Source organism: Brachyistius frenatus, unplaced genomic scaffold (assembly GCF_029030835.1).
Source record: "Brachyistius frenatus isolate BFR_SWC_R1_liver_20210118 unplaced genomic scaffold, ASM2903083v1 Contig_26, whole genome shotgun sequence".
Classification (NCBI taxonomy): domain Eukaryota; kingdom Metazoa; phylum Chordata; class Actinopteri; family Embiotocidae; genus Brachyistius; species Brachyistius frenatus.
In genome coordinates, this window is record NW_027210625.1 from 2,376,081 (window position 1) to 2,398,804 (window position 22,724).

At 42.8% G+C, this 22,724-nt stretch overlaps 3 protein-coding genes across 8 annotated transcripts in view; 1 reads left to right on the top strand and 2 right to left on the bottom strand.

The window, feature by feature from the left end:
• Positions 1-10,191, bottom strand: part of LOC138620747 (receptor tyrosine-protein kinase erbB-4-like) — a 216,708-nt gene extending 206,517 nt beyond the window's left edge. For all 3 annotated transcript variants that reach the window (XM_069698209.1, XM_069698210.1, XM_069698208.1), the window contains exon 1: positions 9,855-10,191. In XM_069698209.1, coding sequence (XP_069554310.1) covers positions 9,855-9,918 — 64 coding nt within the window. In that variant the 5' untranslated portion in view covers positions 9,919-10,191. The remainder of the gene's footprint in view (positions 1-9,854) is intronic.
• Positions 10,192-12,767: 2,576 nt separating this feature from the next.
• Positions 12,768-18,078, top strand: LOC138620765 (receptor activity-modifying protein 1-like). 4 transcript variants are annotated; one of them, XM_069698244.1, is made up of 4 exons: positions 12,768-12,863; positions 12,959-13,057; positions 14,590-14,728; positions 17,528-18,078. In XM_069698244.1, exons 2-4 carry the CDS (start codon positions 13,003-13,005, stop codon positions 17,781-17,783), a joined length of 450 nt encoding a protein of 149 aa, XP_069554345.1. In that variant the 5' UTR covers positions 12,768-12,863; positions 12,959-13,002; the 3' UTR covers positions 17,784-18,078. The 4 variants fall into 4 exon arrangements, with proteins under 4 accessions (XP_069554345.1, XP_069554344.1, XP_069554346.1 ...); XM_069698245.1 differs by having other exon boundaries at positions 12,783-12,829; XM_069698246.1 differs by having other exon boundaries at positions 12,790-12,804.
• Positions 16,703-21,589, bottom strand: LOC138620761 (putative methyltransferase DDB_G0268948). Its single transcript, XM_069698235.1, has 6 exons — positions 21,466-21,589; positions 21,137-21,297; positions 20,257-20,470; positions 19,819-19,922; positions 19,588-19,725; positions 16,703-18,996 (listed from the first exon to the last, which is right to left on the bottom strand). Exons 1-6 carry the CDS (start codon positions 21,571-21,573, stop codon positions 18,909-18,911), a joined length of 813 nt encoding a protein of 270 aa, XP_069554336.1. The 5' UTR covers positions 21,574-21,589; the 3' UTR covers positions 16,703-18,908.
• Between the last annotated feature and the right edge of the window lie 1,135 nt (positions 21,590-22,724).

Sequence of the window (22,724 nt, forward strand, 5' to 3'; positions counted from 1 at the left end):
TTTAATAACATTTTGTTTTGGCTTGTAATTGTGTATAAAATTCAGCTGGCAATATGTTTTCTACAAATTTGACAATTTAAATACATGATTTGGTAATAAATAAACACATGCACACACACACACACACACACACACACACACACACACACACACTCAGTGTTTGTTTTCCATCTTTTCCTTTTCTTCAGGTATGACAAACATGTGTGACCCTCATTAGCATTATCCATGGAGACCAAACAAAACAGGGCTGCGTATGTGCGTGACATCCCACTGATCATGACACAATTCACAATCTCACAATAGATACTTGACAAACACACAACTGCAAGCCTTGGCCCACACTGTTGCACCCCCCCCCCCACACACACACACACACACACACACACACACACACACACACAGTGCCTGTGTGGGCCGAGCTGATTAATTGGAGCGTTCAGCGGCGGTGATAGCTGTACTCCTCAGAGACAACACACTGTCTCTCCCACTCCACCTTAACCTCTGCTGGCCAGACACACACACACACACACACACACACACACACACACACACACACACACACACACACACACACACACACACACACACTTCATCTCTTCCTTTCTCAGCTGAAATTAGACCACCTCTCTTCCTTTCTCTCTGTCCCATCTTGCAAATGACCCACCACTGGCTCACGTTCACCTTGCCGAGAGCAATCGCGTTCTAGCCGCGGAGCAACTGGTTAAGGTACGGCGCAGGGGAGCACTCAGGTGTGTGTGAGACTGCCTGAGAGTGTGTTTTTGCCTCTCAGCTGCAGAAAAATTAATGAACCGACACACAAAACCGTAGAAATGCACAAACAGATTCATATAAATGTACTCTTTCCAGTGCTGTCTCATCTTTCTTGGTGCTGAAGGTGACTCACCTCACACACACACACACACACACACACACACACAGTCAGTGCCTGGCCAAGGTTTTCTCCTCCGCAAGTTTTATGTACCTTTAAACCTGCCGAAGGAGCAGCCATATTTCTGCTGGACTGCAAGGTGACTTCAGAGAGAACAGAAAAAAAAAAAAAAAAAAAAAGGTGCGGAGAAGGGAGGTGTAATGAGGATAAAAAGAACAAGTGGCAACAGAGAAAGAGTCTCCACCTCTGGTCAAGGTATTGTTCGATGCCGACCGACCCACAATCCCTCACTGTCACCCTCCTCTCTCTTTCTATTGTCTCTGCCTCATCCTCTCATGCTGGCTCCTTATCTATCCTGAGAGACTTTCCATCTCTTTTACCTCTGCTTTGTCTCGCTTTGTCTCCCTTTGCTCTAGAACACACACACACTCCCTCGGACGCACACACCTCCACCTTTTCTCTCCCTCCCCCTCTCTATTCCCACCCTCCCCAGTCAGCTGTCATGGCTGCCACTTTCTCGCGCCCACTCATTTATTACAGGTCACCATCGCAGGGGGGCCATTTAAAAAGGACAGCGTGCCCTATCTGAGCAAGCAGCCTCCAACTCATGCAATATACATGGCCTTTCAGATACTGTACATAAACACATGCAAACACGTAATGGAAACTGATAGGCACAAAATTTTGCATACGTGCAAATTACAACTGACCACATACAAACACAAATGAACAACACAAAGTCATCCACGCTTGCTCAGGTGTACATAAAAAATATCAACTTGTATAGATGCCAACTTGAAATTACACAAACGTACAGTTATGACAAACAAGTCTTTCAAGATACTGAAGATATAATAACTACAAAATTCAAACAAATCTTGATTTTTTTTTTTTTTTTTTCTTTGAATCCTCACAATTTCCACACTGGAAGAATTCTGCCAATTTAATCAGTGGCTGCAGTCTACAACATAAAAGTAATCAGTGATTCAGATACACTTTACGCGCTACAGTCAAATTCAGATCAAGCCTCTTTCTCTATTAACAAACTTAATCAAATGTCTTTGATTCGCCAGAACTTGTCTTCTCGGGCAGGGTTTACCCTCAGGTTATGTTCTCTCACTCCTAACAAGCTCTCACAGTTTTTACCCCCTTATTTTACATCAAAGAAAATTATCTGATCAAAATTTAAACAATTTACTGCAACAACACACATCATGATTGCAAATGTTGGTGCGGTTCAAAAAGTGAACAGACTACGAATAAGGTCATGTGGGGCCACATTAAAAACGCACAATCACTCCTGATGTCGAGACTATACAGGCTCTGCAGTTCAGATGCACTACAGCTGTCTATTTTTACGATTCCCCTCTCGAGAAAGAACACGGCATGTTTCCGTGGTTTGAACGCAGTTTTAATCCTGCAGAATCAGCAGAACATGAGCTGAAGTCGCAGCGAGCGACGGTCGCGTAGATCTGGGTTCGTGTACGTTAAATACTGGAGCGACATCACGCAGATATCATATTTTAATCCTCATAAACAATACCTTTCTGTGCCACGACGACAACTGGAAAAATACAACAATCCCTTGTTTTCTCGTTTCTTTTAATTGTGGGCAAATATTCAGAAAATAATTACAGACAGACTGTGGCAGAGGCAGCCTGACAGACACAAAGTCGCACATGCTTGAGGATACAGAGTATCAATACCACACACACACAAGCAGAAATTAATACACACTCTCGCAGCGCCAGACAGATTAAGGCCCTGATTAAGGCGGGTGTCGCATAAAAGTCTTGGAACATTAAATATTCTTAATTTGTGGTGTAATTAAACAGATTAGCTGCCGTGAATATCTTATCAGGGATTAGCTCACACACAATACACTAGGCATGACTGCACACACACGTTGAATGTGCGTGTGTGTGTGTGTGTGTGTGTGTGTGTGAGAGAGAGAGAGAGAGCAACACAGCAAAGATAAAGACAAAAACCTACAGGTTGTGGCTGAATCGTCAGATCGACACATGCACACGAGGGATTAGACACCAATGATCATTTCTCTCTTCACAGACTTTCATTAAAACGCAAGCCTTTGCCAAGGTTACAGGAAAAAAAAGAAAAAAAATTCTATTGTGATTCTAATGCCTTCTATTGTGCTGCGCTGAGAGCCAGAACAGAAAGCAGGGGAAGCAAGGAAAAGAAGGCAAAGGAACCAAAAAGAAAAGAGAGCCGGGACTCGTTGTGAAAGACTGAGTCGATTGCACTTGATCCTGCTTCGCCAAAGAAGTGGTGCCAATCAAAGGAAGCTGAACACTGTCCCACTTCCTGTGTTGGCCTGCTGCCTGAGCACAGTGCTGAAAATGTAAAGTCAAAGCCAGCTCTTGTATACACAAGCACAAATGGATGCATATGCACATATACATATTTGTGCAGATCAGGCACTGATTGCCTATAAGCGTTAACTGTAAATCAGAGTCCTTTGCCAAATCTAAACCTTATGCTGAACTAGGATAACTAGTGTAAATGCCAATATTGAATTTGCTGTAATGGTACTTTTACTTATGTAAAGGATCTGAAAATGTCTTCCACCACTGAAAACACTTAAACAGTAACTCCAAAGCTCCTGGACTTTGCACTGATGTGGATTTTAGCATCTTTCAGTGAACAGTTTTGGTTGTCTGGACCACAACGTTATACTGTTTTGGTCTGCTGTCCTCTGACCCTGTTGTCCAGCTGAAGCAAGAAAATATTTTCAACAAAAAAAATCTCAGCTCAACCCACTGTGTGCTACCTGTTAGCATTAGCTGCTGAAAAGACTTTAACATTTAACTTGAACTGTAACGATGAACCAAAGTCTTGACACAAAAATCAACACCTGAACCTCCATCCGAAGAGTGTAAAGCTCCCAAGCCTCAAGATAGACACACACAGACACACATACTTGCATGTTAGCATATAAATGACAGTTTGAGTAGTGTATGAAGGAGCTGCAGACAGCATGATGTCCATGAAACAAATTGGGTGTTGTAATTAAAGGGGGGGGAATGAGCTGTTTTCCATTCTCCCTGTGTGCTCAGTGACAGCCTCACTGTGTGTGTGTGTGTGTGTGTGTGTGTGTGTGTGTGTGTGTGTGTGTGTGTGTGTGTGTGTGTGTGTGTGTGTGTGTGTGTGTGTGTGTGTGTGTGTAGCGATAGAAACAAAAAGGACAGGAAAGAGGAGAGAGGAAAGTAGAGGAAATAAAACAGCTGTTAAAAAAAGAGGAAAGAAAAGCAGACTCAGCGAAAGATGGATGAAACAGAACAGGGAGCTAAAACAGAAACGCAATGGGAGATGTTAATGGATGAGAGCAGGAAGGAGACAAGGTGTGTGTGAGGGAGAACTAAGCAGAGATAAGGAAATACAGAAAAGGAAAAGAGATGACAAATGTGTGAGACAGAGAGTTAATGAAATAAGGGACAAAGTAAAGAAGGTTTCCTATATGAGAGGAGAAATGCTGAAGTGGTGAGCCGGCCCACACTGCAAGGCAGGATCTGTGTGTGTGTGCAATGCTCGCCACTGTGTGTGTGTGTGTGTGTGTGTGTGTGTGTGTGTGTGTGTGTGTGTGTGTGTGTGTGTGTGTGTGTGTGTGTGTGTGTGTGTGTGTGTGTGTGTGTGTGTGTGTGTGTGTGTGTGTGTGTGGGAAGCCCCTCAGACGCAGGATGGAGGCGTTTGTCTCTGAGTGGAATTACAAGTGGCGGGCTGGACAAACCCTCCAGTGGTCTAGAAGAAACAGAAGAAAAAAACAAAAACGATTCCTCTGTCTTTCCTGCCCTTTCTTTTCCTGGGCCAAGCCCTGCTCAGTCTGCTTTTGTGTGCATTTGTGGGTTTGTGTGTGAGAGAAAGGGAGAGAAAGAACCCAAACTCTAAAACTATATCCAAACTATTTAAACTAAACAATGAGGTGACATAATGCTGCCTCGCATTTAAAATCCAGTAAACAAAGCTGCCACTGCTCCTTCACCCATTATAAACTTGCATGGCTGAGTGTGTGTGTATGAGAGAGAGACAGAGTCAGCATGCAAACAGAAATTTAAAGTGTGCGTGGATGCCTACAGTAAATCCTCATGCATGGGTGCTCTGTGTTTTCGATGTGAGTGAGATCTCAGTCCTCCTGAAAGGGGGACATCTGTGCCAGGCTTCCAGTCTTCGACTGGCCAATCTAACTCACACTAGCAGTTGGCACCGGACACCTCAGCACAACCAAAGCCAACCCTGCTCATCATTAGGAAGCAAAGGCACAGGGGTTCGAAAGTCTGTCCTGCCAAACCCACAAACACAGCGCCTGAGATGGAGAGGGACTACAAAGCTTTGGTGATTTACACAGGCCAATAAAGCCGCTATTTTGCACCCAAGCTTTGTATATTTTCCTTCCCATGCTGTGCAGTTGTGATTCCGCATGTAAATATTTGTGTGGTTCGCAAACTCCACGAACAGAAGCCCCTCTGTACAGCAGGCGGGCAAACAAAATGTCAAGCAAACAGGCTTGTGACGTCGCCGGATTGCTTTCGAACGCTTGGGAAGAGAAAAGTAGGAGACAAAAAGACATCACTTTTTTTTCCAGAGAGAACAGCGTCATCTTTGTTCGGCCCGTGCAGATAAGAATCTGAGCGCTGATTCGGACGGCAAGTACCACGAGAGGTAGTGTACTGCTGTCTCAGGCCTTGAAAAAGCGTTCCATCACCCCCACGCGTCACACAGTCATTTGTAAGGCTTCCCTTACGGCCCGCTGAGACTGTCCAGCTTTGACAGAGGAAGCAAATAACGGCCCACACCTCAATGTCACCCTCACTGAACTGCAATTATTATTCTTTTGTGCAAACTGCCATATTTCATTCCAACCTCTCTCTGGCTCCGTCTCTTTTACTAGAGGACTCTCACAAAACGCACCGAACCCATAAAAATCTCCATCGGCTCGTCGGAAACGATCACACCGTATCTGACTTCCATCCAGCCGCAGCCTGGCACGGGTTGAGCCTGGCAGATATCAAGTTATGATAGCAATGTTGACTAATTTAGAGCGAGATTGAATTCCTTCACCCTCCTCATCTCTCATGCTGTCAAATAAAGGGCTTGCGGTCTAGACTGATGCTATCAAAAAAAGCTTAATTAGCTGGTAATAAATTCTCATTTCCGCCAGTCTTCTACAAAGCCTCGGCCAGCACTGTGTGCCAGCTGATGAGCGCCCAGTAATTTGATACTGGCATTCAGTGGGTTCCCTTCCCGCCACCCCCTTCTCCCCCGGCCATTTCACAGGAGAGCACGTCTTTAAATGTCACCCAAACACACACACGTACACGTGTGGATGCAGCATTTGTCATACACACTCGAGAGCTGGGGGTGATTAACATGTTTGAGCCATTTGTTTCAGCAAGATAGAGGATGATGAAATTACTGGTGTGAGCTTAATGGAAAAAGGAAGCAGAGGTGAGATTTTGTTTGGTAACACAACCGTTTTTTTAGCGTCAACCTGCAGTGCAGAACTTTTGTCTCCCTCATCTACCAGTGGGAGTAATTACAAAACACTGTTGACATGTGCATACTTTACAGAGTCCACTGTAGCCTTCTATGTTGTGGGTCTAAAATTGCAGATAAATAAAATAATTTTTTTTAAAAAGGCATCAAAATCTCCACAAAATGACTCATTTCACCATCAGAATTTGACCTATTTAATTTGATAACATTTGGAAAGCCATTCAGAAAAGCCATAAAATTGAATAATTGCAGCCAAACCGGAGGTTAATGGAAGTGTCAGGTGCACACTCTAGGCACATTGAGCATGCCCAGTATGCAGCCATGTGGCCGGCGAGGGACTGTCTCACCAGACACCAGATTTAAAAACTCTGCATATTGTGAAATACGGAGATATTTACCTGGCAGTGATAGGTTTAATCAACATTTTGTGAAATTGTTGGGTTTGAACGGAATTTATCTTCGTTTTGATGCAATGAAAGTTTAAATTTAAAAGAGAAGACCAATTCTTCCCCACAAGATTCTCCAAGTGGACAGAAAAATCAGTTGACCATCCTTTTTGATGTGACATTTTGGTGGCAGATCTTCTGCATCCACAGAGAACAGAATCTCGACCATCCTCCATCCTTCAAAACAAATGCACACATGACTAAACCTCGTCACAACTACAAGGGCAGACCACGGCAGTTTATTCAGGAGCTCAGAAACTGTTCTCAAGGTCCACTCTCTGATTTCAAAGCTTTTTACTGAGCTTTCTAATACTTGTCACTCAATACAAAGACAAATCAAATCGTTTAATCAATAAGCGACTTTGATAACTGATCGATCATTTTTTCAAGACGTGTCATTTATACCAGAGGACTGAATATCTTAGATTGTTTTTACACTGATGGTCCCATAAAAAGAAATTTAAAAAAATCTAGATTGGCTGCGAGGAATTCTTTCTCACAATTTATAGACAAAATGATAAATTGAGGGAATATTTGGCAGGTTAATCAATAACACATGACAATAGTTATTAGTTGCACACTAAAGACAACTACCCGGCTAAAAGCAGTGCAATCAATATATCACAGACATCAGTTCACTTCGTTCAGACACCTTAGAGTTATCAGGAAAATGTGCCTGAGAAAAGTCGGCAGAGGCTCAATAGCCCAGATTTTATGTGCCGTCTTGCCTCCAAGAGTTGAGATTTTGCTGCACAAGGTCCAAGAAAGATGAGAAAGTAGATCAACCTCCCAGTGATCCAAGTGTAAATTGTATCTATCAATAAACACGTTGTCAATCCTGAACTTTAAATGCTTACTTTTGATTCAAATTTAGACAAGTCTGCAGAGGAGCCCGCGGGTCTGCTGCCAACAGCCAGTCAGAATGGAGAAAAACATCAATCAAGTCACTTGCAGTGTGAACACCTCCATGCTTGGCACACGTGTTCATACATCATACAAAGACACAGACACTCACCCACATAGTTGAGTGTATAGAGCTCGGCGGACTAGCTGACTGGCAGGAATGTTACAGACATTTGTCTCGTAGCGGGAGCGTACAGACAGATTCAATCACCATTTTAAAAGTGAACATCTCCAGCCTTGACTTCCTTCAACCTCACATGGCTTTAAATGTGATTGATACAAGATGTTGGGAATGAATGTTCAAAGCTGCAATAAGGAGAGGGAGATTAAATGAAAGACAGACGAAGGAGTGGACAGAGAGCACACAAATATCCACTCAGTATCCCACTAACCCCCACACACAATGAATTTCCCCAGAGGCATAGCTCAGATTCCTGGGCAGAATTTGCATCACAAATATCTTGGATGGGAGTGTATGCATAGAGAATAAATAAACCAACGAGGGTGCCACTTTTCCTCCCCATTCATCCCGCCTGTCACCCATCCATCTGTGCATCCATCCACTCCTGTTTAATAGGCTGCATTCAGCGCCTTCCATCCATGATCCACACCAGAGACAGCAGGAAAGAGTGTGTGTGTGTGTGTGTGTGTGTGTGTGTGTGTGTGTCTCCAGCTATGCCGGAGAACCAAAAGCCACTAGAGACCGAGGCAAAACTTTACCTGTCCCGAGAGGTGGGGAAAAAAAGTATCCTAGAATCCCATCTGTGCCTCTGAGAGATGGACATAGGCCAAATTCACCTCTGAACATCAACGCACAAACTTTCCTGTGTAAGTGGCAACACAGGAAAGTTTATTTCCATCCATTTGTGGATGCTTGTTTTCACTCAGTTCAGCAGTCCTTGCCAACTAAGAAGTTTGATTCAGGCCAAAATAAAACACACTAAAACTGCAAAAAACTGTAGAGCATCTCAAAACAGAAGACTGGTATGAAATAAAGTCCCTACCTATGAATACGTGTGAACAAAAGCTGATTAAAAAGTTCAACCAGCATTTTTCAACTTCAAAGCCTCTTAAAATCTGCCTCAATAAACAGGCTGTGAGATTTTTATTGCAATCAATACATCATAAATGTAATTTCAAGAGGGGATGCCTCATGTAGAAAGAGCAAATATCACAGACAAACTATCAGCAAATATCCAACAGGGGTGCCAAAGGAAAATCCGGGAACACATTAATAATAACACCATTAAATTCACAATTGAGTGCTATTGACGCATTAAAATCCTTTATAGGAATTTTCAGGATCATTAAAGTGATTTGCGTCAAGGGACTGACACCACAGGGGTCCTCATGATGAAAGCGGGATGTTTTTCCACTGCCTGTATAGCCCTCAGTATATCTGCTACATCTTAAATTATTCAAAGACAGTAAGAAATAACTGTGCCACTGGTGCAACGGAGCTCAATTCATATAAATTAGCGCAAATAGCCGCGGTCCTCGGTCTATCAGTGTCCGCTTAAGGGAAGTAAATTGAAAGGATGGCGCATTCATTCATATTTAGGGTATAATATAAAAGAGATCTGAGCTGCGCATACATGACAGATTCAGTTTTTCAGTGAATTTGGACAGATATTTGATTGTGGATTTTTCTTTTGCCGGGAGGTTTATCAGATCGGGCACTCAAGTAAATGTCGAAAATGTGTCTGTTTTGCCTCGGATGAGTTTAAAAAAAAAATCTAAATAAGGTAAAAAAAAAAAAGCAGATATCGAAGGGGAGTTTGGAGAGCTTTTTACGCAGAGCCCGAAACTCTCCCGGAGGCTGCTGATTCTCGTAGTTGTCAGTGAGATGATTCAAATCAGCGTGGCTGCATGTGAACTGGTATTAAGTTTGCACGAGTGAGTAATTTAGAGCAAACAAAGCTGCTTACTACGATGTCCATTCGCTTAACAAGTTGTGTGATGTGGTCATTAAATTTAGCCTAAATGTAAATGTCTGTGTGAGAAAATAATTCTTGTTTTTGGGTGTTTGGACCCTCACTTTCATTCTACCTTATGAAGTTAGACCTGACAGAAGACCCAAACGTAGAGACGCGCATCCAAGCACTCACCTGACTGTGTTGCACTCGATCGGATCACCACCAAAGTGACGAGGACGCAAGCTGGGAACTTCATCTTTGAAAAGCCTGCTTGTGTTGTTAACTCCCGTAACTCACATGTCCAATTAAGATATCCTCGTTGATCACACACAAAAATAAACAACCAAAAGAAAAAAAAACGAGTCTCCTTGGCTTCTTGGACACTGGCAGAGTTTCCGTGCACACGCAGACCCAGCGCAGTGGAGAGCTTTTACGCACCGCGCCTCGTTGTGATTGTTTATCGGTTCCCAGTCCAATGTTTAGGTCGGTTTCCACCGCGGATACTCTGAGCCATTTACTCCTCACGCCACCATTGCGCAGGTGGCTGGGGGGAGGGGGGTAGAGTGTGCGTGTTGGTGGTGGTGGGGGGTAGGAATGCTCTGAACACGCCTCTTTGGTATGATCGACACCTTCTTCAGCCTATCAAATCCGAGCCAAAAGATTCGGAGCAGTTTGTCTTTTTTTTTTTAATTCACCCACTCCACTTATCACCTCTCCTGATTGGTTATTGGGCTTAATTGTGGCTGTCAATACACCTGTCTGGAGCAGATTTTGGTTTGGTTTGGCGTTCAGCTGTGTGTCATCAACTGTGATGCATGTGGGCCTTCTGTACTGCCGGAAACGACACAGAAACTGGCATTTTAGTATCTGGTAGTAAATTAAAGTCATATTTCATTTGTTGCACCACTGCAGAGAAACATAACTATTCATAATTCGGGCATATCAGTCCAGATATGAATTATGTAACAGAACACTTACACTATAAGAGAAACAAATATGGTTAAGTGGTTACTAAAGGTCATCCATCCAGGCACTAAACATCATGTGCTTCATTGGTGTCTGTATAACCTATTTCATATACAACATGCTGTACTTGCATTGACATCTGAAAAGTTTCCTGCAGAGCCAGCAGGGTCAGCCTCTGCAAATACCCACCACCAGACGGCACAGCCTATAAACTTTGATGACGCTCGTCTATACCGTTTCCAGGGCCGCTCATTTTACAAGCCAGTGTACCCCATTCTGCTCTCTGCCTTCATTTGTGGACTGATGTGAAAGTGTGAAACGAGCTCAACGAGGACAAAAACATATTGATTTGTGATGCATGTAAAGTGAAAACTTGGGCATAACTGGCTCTATTACTGAATTGTCCCACAGCTTCAACAGCAAGGCTGCAAAACGACCAGACTATTTCTTGGCGCATCACCCACACTGCCACAGAGAAGGTTCATTTAGTGTCCTCTGCTGCCCTCTAGGGGAATCTATGGAGAACAGGTCGATTCTGAGCCTTCACTCTGCAGGTCACAGATCATAAAACTGTTGAGGCACATCACATAACATGTGGGCTTCCACTGCTTACAGGAGGTCGGAGCGAACAGAAGATGGTACAAACAGGGACTATATCTTCAGTAGAAAGTAGTTCCAGTGAAAACTGCACACAATGGGTCCAGGTTTTCTGCAACAGTCAGATGTCTCAAATCACACGTAACTATATACTGTAGCCAGATAACACGAAAGAGAGCCGAGCACTCTCACTTTTATATCCCTTATATGGTAGGTGTGTATATCTTATGTGCCTAATTTGGATGAAGCACCTTTTCAAATTAATTTGAAAGCAAAAAGAAGTTTCTCTTCCTGAGGCTCTGTGAAGTCACAAAAGATAACACGACACTTTCGATATACAGAACTACAAGACACTGCAGTAACAGATGACGCTTTTGTGATGGAAATCGTGGCGATGAGGTGGAGACGGCAAAGGAGACCGTTCTCTGGGTGACAATGCAGTGATGTTTATTGATGTTCATAGAAACCTTTATTTGTTTTTACATTTACCCCCAAATAAAGAAACTGCCCATAAACTTTAGGGGAATCCAGCTCCCTGTCTGTCAGTCTGCACTCTATAAAGGGAGATACATGAAAACACTTATTTGAGCTATGGGATTACTCTCCCTCACACAGACAGCTACACTGGGTGGCAGCACAATACAGAGCAGCACTCAGAATACTAATGAACATCACTCTGTTCCTGCACAAAAATCTGCACATAAAACATTCAATTACAGATATTACCCAGCTGCATGAGATTTGCAGTGATACAAGGGTGACATGAAAATGGGAGTTGTGTCTTTGTGCTGTGAAATTGGTCCCTGTGCGAGTCAGCTGTCAGGTTTGATTGGAGGGTTACAGAACAATGGCTCACAGGGAGGAGGGTATTTCAAGTAATCTATTAAAAATAATAAATAAGTAATGGGAAAAATGTGACTCAGAGGCATTTAATTAAAAACTCACAATGAGTCAAACATGCCTTCTCACAGTGAGCCTTTGCACTGATAATTACAGAAATAGATTATTCAAATCATAGATTATAAATTGTGATAATTGTGTATTTAAAGGACTATTCTGTAGAAAAAAAAAGGAGTGTGTGGATATCCGTGCACCTTCTGCAGAGGCATTAATTCAGTGAAAAATGACATCAAAAATAAAACGCATTACTGTGACTGTGACTGTGCGTTTGAATCTAGAGTGATCTTATCAGTTTGTTGCAGACCTTAAATGCCTTGGCTGTTTTCTCTGGGCTGTAATATCCCTACAACATTCCCCCTGGGGAGTGAACTTACAATGAAGACTTCACAACTCACACTATTTCATGTTTATTTGATCTCATATAGCGTCCTGCTCCCATATGCTTTTATATGTGTGTACCATTACAGTGAAATAGGGCTGCGTTGTGTGGCCTCCTCTTCTCGTAATGATTCTCTGGCTTCATTGGGAACGGCTGTCACTAATTTTGGACTCTGACTTTGTTTTGTCCCCCTCTGTGAGCAGCTCCATGCTGGAAGCAGAAGGACAAGAGGCTCAGATGACAACTAGTGCTTCTATGATTAGGGCTGCAGCGAGGGGAAGGAGGCTCCTACTGTGAAAGGTCAAGGAGCTTTCGCGCACAATCGGTTGGCGCCTTCTTGTTGACCGCACAGCTGTGAAGTGCGGTTAATTTGTTTCTAACGTGTTGTTCTTAAATCTGTGGCTTTGGCTGGAATACTGCGAGTAAGAATGAGGTATGTGCTGTTGATCTCCAGGGAGTGAGCGGAGTTCGTGAGACGTCTTGGAGTTGGTATTCGGCATGGCTGTGGAGAGCGCCTCGCTTCTGAAAGCAGGGCTTGTGCTGCTAATGACAGGTGAGTGTTTGGTAGAGAGCTACGACGTTCTTCTCTGTGGTTTAATCTTAAAATCTTGTTTCTGGATATTTTAAAGCTGTGTAAAGATGATTTGCATATTATAAAGCAGAGAGATGTTGAGTTGGGACTTTGTTGACTTGGTTTAGTCTTTCGGGCCATTCATTAAGATGCACTATGAAAATAGCTGCACAACCGTTGGTCCGGAGGAAGCTTTCTAAAATCTGAAAAATACCCCTGATTCAATTCAATTCAATTCAACTTTATTTATATAGTGCTAAATCACAACATAGGTTATTTCATGGCACTTAACACATTAAAGTCCTTATAGCAAGATTTTACCCTGATGATGCCATAATGGTCATAATGGAGTATTGTTGCAGACAAAAAGTCAGCCTCTGCTGCATCAGTCGTTTATTCAGATACTACAAAGTTCCAACTATGCAAATACCATTCAGTACACAGAGCTTCTAAACTCGTAATTTTCTCCATTTAAAAATCTACATTTCACCACGTCTACATTTTAACACTTTCTATTCGCTGTCATCTCACATACAGAGGTATCAGCTTTAAAAACCCATAAATATTGAGTGCTAGACTGGCTGCTGGCTGTTTCCTTTCCACAAAACATTACCAGACTTGAAGACAGTGGGTCAAAAGAGCCAAAACGTTCAGTTAGGAGAGCTGTGGCCATCTGTCATGGTTTGCCTTGGTTTTCCTGGAAGATGGAATGCAACACTGGTGAACAGCCAAGTGGGAAGGCAACTTTCAATGTCAGATTTTCTCTGCAGCAGTTGCCAACAGATAGACAGGTGAAACATGACATCTCTCTGACTCAGTGTGTCATAAACAAGCCAGCAGGAACTTCGTTTTTGCAAAATGATTATGCATATGTTTAGTTTTTACTGCATTTCGTCGGGGTCTCGCCTCTTCTTTCTGCTGCCTCTTTTTCAAACCCCCCCGTGTCAACACATTCAGTCATCCTTTGAGTGTTGCCGAGCCGTGAGGGACCCAGCTGAGACAGAGCAAACATAATGGGCACACAGTGGGCCCTTATCAGGCCAGCGCAGACCGAGATCCACCATGTTTCTCGATCGGAACAACAACCTGTTCATTTCCACGCGGGCCTTTTCCGCCAGCTTAAGACTCCCTCTCCTTCTGCACCGCTTGGTGGTGTTACATTCACTTGGAGTCCTGCGGGACGGCTGCGGTCTGCCTCCACGTTAAGAGGCTGTTTACACACATCTCCAAAGTAAACAAATGGGATTGGGACTCTGACTGCAAATTAAAATCTTTTCTTGGTGAAAGTAACAGCCTAATAGGGAAGAAAAGGTCCAGGAGGAATAACCACTGCCAGGACATGACCTTGTTTGTTGCACAAACATATTCCTAATTATGAAGGAAATAAACAGAGCAGATAACCACTGTAGTGCTTTGTAAAATCTTTTTGTATCTTTCCAGTGAGACAAGTTTTACGACTTATCGTCCACCGCAATAGAGCTTCATTTTTTTTTTAAATTTCTATTACTCTGCAGCTCAAGTCTTTCCTTCAGTGTCTGGCTGCAACAGAGGTTTCTATGAGACGATGATCAGCGACCTCTGCTTAGCGAAGTTCAAATTCGACATGGCAGGACTGGACCGCGGCCAGTGGTGCAACTGGCCCGACACAATGGAGTGAGTACTTCCATATTTTCCTTACAAGTTCAGCAATTTACCATTTATACAAGTTTGCACAAAAAATAAAAAAATAAACACAAAATTTGCAACAAGAAGATTTGAAACTTACAACACCAAAGCAACTAGCTGAGACAGTGTGTAACATCTCATCTCCATAGTAACTGCCCGCTTTTCAAGATTTTTAGGAACTAGGCAAAATTTTTAACATCTTAAAGCATTAATGAGGACAGTAATAGTGACTTACCGGCAACAGTTGCATTTTTAGTTGTGATGAAAACAAAAAAAACAAGAGGGTTGAGAATCTGGAGCTGCCCATGGGGCTTATGCAAATTTTGATTCGTCATCACAAATCCTCGTTCTGAAGTGGGATAAAGGTGAATTTAAGGTTGAGAAGGGATTAAGCACGGTCGTCAGTAGTGCAACAGCAGAGTGGTCGTGAGAAAAGACACAGAGTTAAGTTAAACTCTTATACGACATGTTCCCCCAGGCTTCGAAGCTGTTCGCCGACTCTGCCTCTGTTTTCGCTCACCTCATCACTTGGTCACGGCCTTGCGCTGCATCTGGCGGACATCATATTGTGTCTCGGTGCATAGTGGCTTCTTTTCCAAACACTGGCAGTCAGGGGATGAGTCAGACAGGAGGATGAGAGGAGCTGGGAGGCCCACAGGAAGAAGCCACTGTCAAAACTGTGTGATTTCCCTGCTGGCTCAGTGTCCTCTCGGTTCAGCACATAATTGGTGGTGGTGCTCCTTGTGTGTGTGTGTGTGTGTGTGTGTGTGTGTGTGTGTGTGTGTGTGTGTGTGTGTGTGTGTGTGTGTGTGTGTGTGTGTGTGTGTGTGTGTGTGTGTGTGTGTGTGTGTGTGTGTGTGCGTGCGTGCGTGCAGTTGCAACCCACCATAAAACATTCGTCCAGGCGCTTTGTGGGTTTGCAGGTACATTTGACGCAACAGGAGAAGCTGCTTGTGCAACAGATAAAATAACCCTGCAGAAGGGAACATCAGAACGACACAAATGAGGCTTGTTTGTTGGTGCAGGCCAATTTAGAGATATTAAAAATAAAAGTCTGAGTTTTTTTTTATACAGCCTTCCTGGGACCAGAAACTTACTAAACCAAATGGATCATTGTCCTGTAATTACTAGTTGTGGCCACTGTTAACAGCTTTTTCACAAGTCTTAAACCTTGTTTTTTGTAATAAATTGTTGCATACGCTTGCACATGCTAATGACACTTTTTAAAATGTAAAAACCCTCTAATCCAAAGGGGATTGGTGTTTACAACCATGGAGTATTTGGCTTTTATAAATGCTCATAATTCGTCCACTATTCATCACATCATACGGCGCGTACCGACAGCCAAATTGTCATCATCACATCGTTTGCAAGGTAGAAGGTCTAATTATCTATCAAGCTCAAATGAAGGCTCCTATAGGCATGAATTTAAAGAACTGTAGATCCACTTGGTTTTTACATGATCTGGCTCATATCCACCAAATATATCCATTTCAATTCTTCACAGCCATGTATAACGGACAGAAATGTCTGGAGCGAGATGAAAATATCCCCCTTATGTCGCAATCCTTTGAGAAACACCAGAAAGTGATACTTCTGAGAAATCTGTAAAATGTTCAACTGTACTGTACATTTGGAACCTGATTTAAACCCCGTATGGTTCATTTTGATAGTTCTGTCGAAAATATAATTATTTATAATTGTATTGCAGTTGACGACACAGCAGTTGAGTCACAGTTATCTATATATGAGCCCAAGTCCTCGTCCACACAAGTGAGTTCAGATCTTAATCGGGACAACAAGCACAAGTCTTAAAGTATCACTCATTTTAACCCCTTCCTCTCAACTTAATCCTAATCCTGCGTCATACAGCAGGGAGAGCTTTTGGTGATGATAGCTGGTTCTTAAAAGTGGAGGGGGAAACACTCACGCACAAACACAGACACATAACACCACTACATACCAAGTGCAGGAATTCAGGCTTTTATCCAAAGTGACTTGCACCCGAGATCCTTGTAATAGCAACAGTTAGAATAATTGTTTTGTTATTTTTAAAGCAGCTATTTGTGTTATTCTGAACTACATCATCATTTTATTCATTTCATCCATTTATTACATTCTAGGCTGGATTATTAACAATGCACAGTGGACACCAAACACCTCAGGTTCACTCTGTGGCAGCTATATTAAATCATTGATGTCAGCATTTCTTTATGGGTCCAAATCTAGTTTTATATATATCAATATATATAAATCATCCTTAAATGGTGCATAGTCTTAAAAACACATGTGTTTGACTCAAAAGCAAACAATGTTAGGAGACACACGTATCTAAATAGGGTCCCATAACTCACTGGAAAATATTATAAATGATTGTACTAGGCCATGGAAAAACTGAGTTGTGTCCTTCACAAAAAATACAGCATGTCTTGTTGCAGCAACCCATTCTGGATGTTTGCAGCAACTGTCAGAGAGTAGCAGTGGAAATATTCTGAAAGTAGCCTCATGTTGCTTAAACAAGTTAACAAACAACTTTAAAGTTTTCAGACTTTTACTTTAAGGGACTGAACTTTCTGGTGACTTGCCTACTTGGCTTCCAGCAATGTAGTTAAGCCCAGTGGCCATCCAAAACGGAGTCTGTGGTGGCATGGTGCAATGCTGTGCTGAGGGCGCTACCCTGTTGGTATGCATCTCCATTTCTCCTGCCCTCCAACCTCCTAGTGGTTATATTTAGCCGCGTTAAGCCAACTGGTAATTCGATTCACTGCTTTGCCCACCCCTCTGCAGGATCTATGAGGGACTCACAAACTGCACCTACCAGGTGGCCCTGAGGATGGACTGCTTTTGGCCCAATCAGGTCGTCGACCACTTCTTTATGCAGATTCACTGGATCTACTTCCACGACTGCGCTCTCACTGGCCGCCTCCTCCACGACCCGCCGGTCAGCATCCTCGCACCCTTCATCGCAGTGCCGGTGCTGGTCACCCTGCTCATGACCGCCCTGGTGGTGTGGAGGAGTAAACGCACAGAGGGGGTTCTATAGTGCTGTTTGGGCTCATGGCTTGGAGATACACATGGACTCATAACAAGCGGAGACCCCACAGTTGTTGTTTTTTTTACATAGTGTGACAAGCTATATGCTCTTGTACTCACCGCCTTGAAACTACATTATTCCCATATTAATATGAGTATGACTGTATGGATGGTGCAGTGAACTATAATGTAAAACAAATGCATCATTTGGTATAAAAATTGAATTTGTCTGCACAGTCATTTTAGTGGATAACATCATCGATATGAGAGTGTCAGAGTAATAAAGTTCTTTGAGATTCAGGGGATTTGGAGGATGTGCATGTTAATTACCATCTGTTCTCATGGCCCTAAACAATCTGCGAACATATAAATAACAGTGGAGAGGAGGACGCCTGGGGAGACACGGTGGACTTGGGTGAATGAGTCTTGTAAGTGTGGAGGAGAGGTGAAGAAAGGTGAGGCGAGCAGGAAATGGAGAGGAAGAGGGAGACAAAAGAAGTTTTAAACAAAGATTGTGGGATATTCTATCACAAAACTGTGCCTGGACATTGTGATGATTAGTTGATATGTAATGTATGTACATGTATTCATGTCAGTGTTTTCCAGTTTTTAGTTTTAAAGAGGGTATTAAAGCTTTAGATGTCATTAGCAGAAAATAAGCAGATGAATTATGTTCATGTGCACCAAATCGCCCTGATTAAAAGGACAACAGTTGTTAGAGACAACTGTCTTGCTTACAGCACAGTTACCTTTAAGATATGGGCGCTTTGAAAAAAGCTCAATGTCAGAAAAATGTACGTTCACTTAATTTGAGACTGCACATAAGGTTTTAAGTGGATTTCAGTTGGACTCTCATTATGACAGGGCTCCATCTAGTGGTCAATATGGGAGGCTCCGCATTCACACAGGTCAATTTTCATAGGCCTAGAGTTCATTTAACAGCGGCTCAATGATTGTTTCATGTTAACATAAATCGAAATTTCTATTTCTATTTCTATGACTTACTTACTATTACTGATTTACAAATAATTATTCGAGCTTTTTGGGTGAGCTGATCACAACCAGTAAGCATACAATTACAAAAAAAAGGGCCAGTATTGAGACACTCCGAACAGGATTCAGCAAGTCAGTCGGATCAAGGTTTGCACGCCAGCCAGTAGAAATACTTCACGACCATCGTAACTTCTTGGTCAGGAGACGACGCCTTCATGGCAGACAGCAACCTGGGAGGGAAGACGAAGACACAGAATGTTTTAATGGGATCTGAAATTAACTATTGGATGTAATGATTTCTAAATTCTAACTAACTGGATTATCTAACCAAACAAATAAGAAGAAGAAAATGAACTAAAACCTCCACTGAGTCTCCATCCTCCATGGAAACACAGGTCAAACTCTTTTTGAAGAGACAGCGCAGAACTGCGTGTAAATCTTCCTAAACCGTGATAGTAATTAAATACAATGTCGTACTTTTTTTCATCCATGTAGAAGTTATGGCTCAGCACTTCTGCTCCATATATTGTGCTTGCTGGGCTGTTCTGCCCTGTCACTGGCAGGGGAATTAATGGTGGCAATATTATCTCCGTAAAAGCCTTCAACAGTTAAGCTTAGTCAAGCAATGTTTGGCTTTTCTGATTAATGCCTGAGACTGTGACAGTATTCAAAGACAAATTTCAGCAGTTTTTGATAGTGATAAATTAATTTTAGGGGGAGATTAGGAGATCAACGTTGAGCGCCAGGCGAATGGAGGTGAGAGCTCAGGGCCAGAAGTTAATGATTAGAGTTGTGGATGAGTTGGGAGATTAATATCTCACTTGCTCCTGATGTCCTCTGAGAGACGTTCAGCCTCAGCAGGGTCTTTTACTTTCAGTTTTTGGTAGCTGGAGAAGGTCTCCACCATGCCAATATATCCACTCAGGGGCAAAGTCCATTTAACGTGCAGACACTCATTCCTGGAAACACATGCGGGATGTAAACTTATAAGTGATTGTGGTTTAAAGACATCAAAGCTGACTTCTTCGAAGTGGACGACAACAAACACTCACCACTCTTTGTCCGGATAAGAGCAGGAGTCAAACATGTCTAAGTAGATCTTGTGAGAGCTTGATCCTATGTAGGGATTTCTGAAGGGAAGCAGGGCAGTGTAAAACTACGGAAAAGACAGAGAAAAGATTTTCAGAACAAACGAACTGTGCAAACTAACTGGTTTGGTTTATCATGTAGTTTTTGTGTAGGTATAACAATGTCTAAACACAGATATCAGATATTGCTTCAAAAATGCTGGATCCAATCCTACATCCCCCATAATGCAACATTTACATGTACAACCTGTACATTTGTATCCCTTCCTGGTCAACTCTCCATATTTCAAACTCTATCCTTCTCCTGGACCTTTGGATTGCCCCTCGAATTTGATTGTCCTACTTCTCAAAAGTCTGTTTGCTAACATATTTACAGATCAAGTTTTTAGCTTTGGGATGGACCTCTTTACAGATGTCATTGAGAGTGTTGGAGACGTCCCCATACTCCAGTTCCATGTCCATGGTGTAGCTCAGGAGGGCCAGGCAGCCTCCGGGTCTCAGCACCCTGTCAGCCTCCTGGAGGAACCGCTGGCGGTCGAACCAGTGGGCCGCCGTCATAGCCGTCACAAGGTCCACCTCCCCAGATGCGAAAGGTAGTTCCTCTGCCGGACACTGTCTGTAGTTGAGGTTGGACCGATGTAGGAGGTGAGAAAAAGGGAGAAATACAGATATACTGAGGACAGTGAAGCACACAATCAAAAATGACTGAACCATATGGTAATGATTCAAAATGTTCATGTTATTTCACTGAGCAAAACTGCAACAATTGGGACTGATGTGGACAAAAGCTTAGGAAAAAAAAGAATGAGTTTAATTTGCTGTTTTGAAAATTAACAATTTGGAATTTGGATTCGGCTCCTTTTATGAAAGAATATTATCCCAATACTGGTAATTACATTTACTTTTCAATTCTACAAGGACACTAGAAACATGTAGCAAGGATGTGGTTGTTTTGGGGTATTTTTTGTTTACTGGGTTTCAACCTAGGTTGCTGCAGTGAAGTTGTAACATGACTTTTAACCAGAAGGATTCTAACTTCCTCCTCAGGTCTACACTCAGGAAGTGATTAATAATGCCATTACACAGTTCAAAGTGAACAATTCATACTCAGTTTCAAAAGGATATTTTACACTTTAAAAGAAATGACTTTATTAAGACAAGCAATCTGTTACAGCTGAGAGTTTTATTCACCACCTTTTAATTTTAGAGTCCCTTTGATAGGGTTGAATTACAACCCTGCATTTACTGAATTCATTTGTGTACATCCCCCCTCTGCTCTCACCTGTATGAAACATTTGGGGCGCTGCTATTGATTGGCGCCATCTCCAACTGGGCAGAGCTGATATCTGTTCCAACCACCTTTGGGAAGTACGGAGCCAAAAGGATCGTCCCTTGTCCCGAGCCGCACCCCACATCTACTGCGAGGTTGAACTGTTTTGGTGTCTGAAAGGGGGGGGGGGGGGGGAGTTTCACCACAAAATATTAAAACAGATAATGCAAGACAGATTGGACGTATTTACTGTACTACGTGGCCTACAGCGCTGGCACAGAAGCACATGCAGTATAAGCATGTTGCAGCCTGCGAAATTAAAATTAAACACAAACTCTTACCCTTTTCCCCATGTAGCTCACAATCACGCTGATCAATTCACGGGGTGCCACTCTGAACTGCAGGTAAGCAGCTGCGTGATCTTTACCCTCAAAGAGCCGTACAGCCATGCTTCTGCACCAAAGCTTCAATCTGACTGACTGCTATGACTCTGCACTGTGAACTTGCCCTTATTTAACCATCGAGTTACACATTAACTTGGTTCCTTCAGTCATATGCAGTTTACTATTATGTTTGTACATGCTCTCTCCTAAAATGAACGGTTCCGTCATACTTTTTTGAGTCGTTTAAACGTGTCACATGCATACACACATGACGTCACACGTATTACTCAGACCACAGGTCTTTAGGTTATGCCTAACATAATCGCAGCTGGAGATCAGAAGCAACTGCTGACTAAAAAAAAAAAAAAAAGACATAAAACACCTTAACATACTAAATGCACAATACAAAAATTAATTTGCAGTCAGGCAGCTTCCAGGGTTTTTGTCTGCCTCTATTCAAATATAGCACATGTATGCTGCAGCTTTTGGTTAGACTCGTATGTTTCATCTATACATGGATTGCTGGTGTGGGTTCACGTGCGTGCACTTACATGTAAAAACCAGCAGATGGCAGTAAGTGCACAGACAGTTATGACGCCGGGTGCAAAAATGGAGAGCTGATAGTTGGGATGACGGAAATGAAGTATCATTTAATATTTGCAGTTGATCCCCTTATTTAATCTCACATAGCATGGCATATTGATGTATGAGCCAGAGTCAAAAGAGTGTTCGGAGACAACAAATGCATGGCTAAAAAGTCTGATCAAAAATACAACCGGAAACATTGAATCTGTTCTCGTAGCAGTTTGACTTGGATAAAGTAACAAAATCTGTTAAACTCCAATCCAACGATTTAAGATGGAAGCCCTTTAAACACTCCTGAACCTGTAGGCGCACGGTCTTGTGTTTTCTGCCCAATCAACAAGCATTGATCCTTCCCGTTCGCCTGATCAATATCCATTGTCAGATATGGTTTGCAACGGGACTCGTGTTAACAAAGAGAGGGGAGGGGAGGGGGGTAGGAGGGCATAGGGTTTCCTCACACACACCACAGGAGCCCCCCAAACCCTTAACCCCACCATGTTGCTATGTAGAGCCCTGCCTTCGTGTCGTCCAATCAATCAGATCTGATCAAACCTGTCAGCTGCACTCAAGTCAAACCAGTGTCCGCTGCTGCAGCTGTGTGTCTGAACCGTGCTTTGGAGGACACCGTTGTC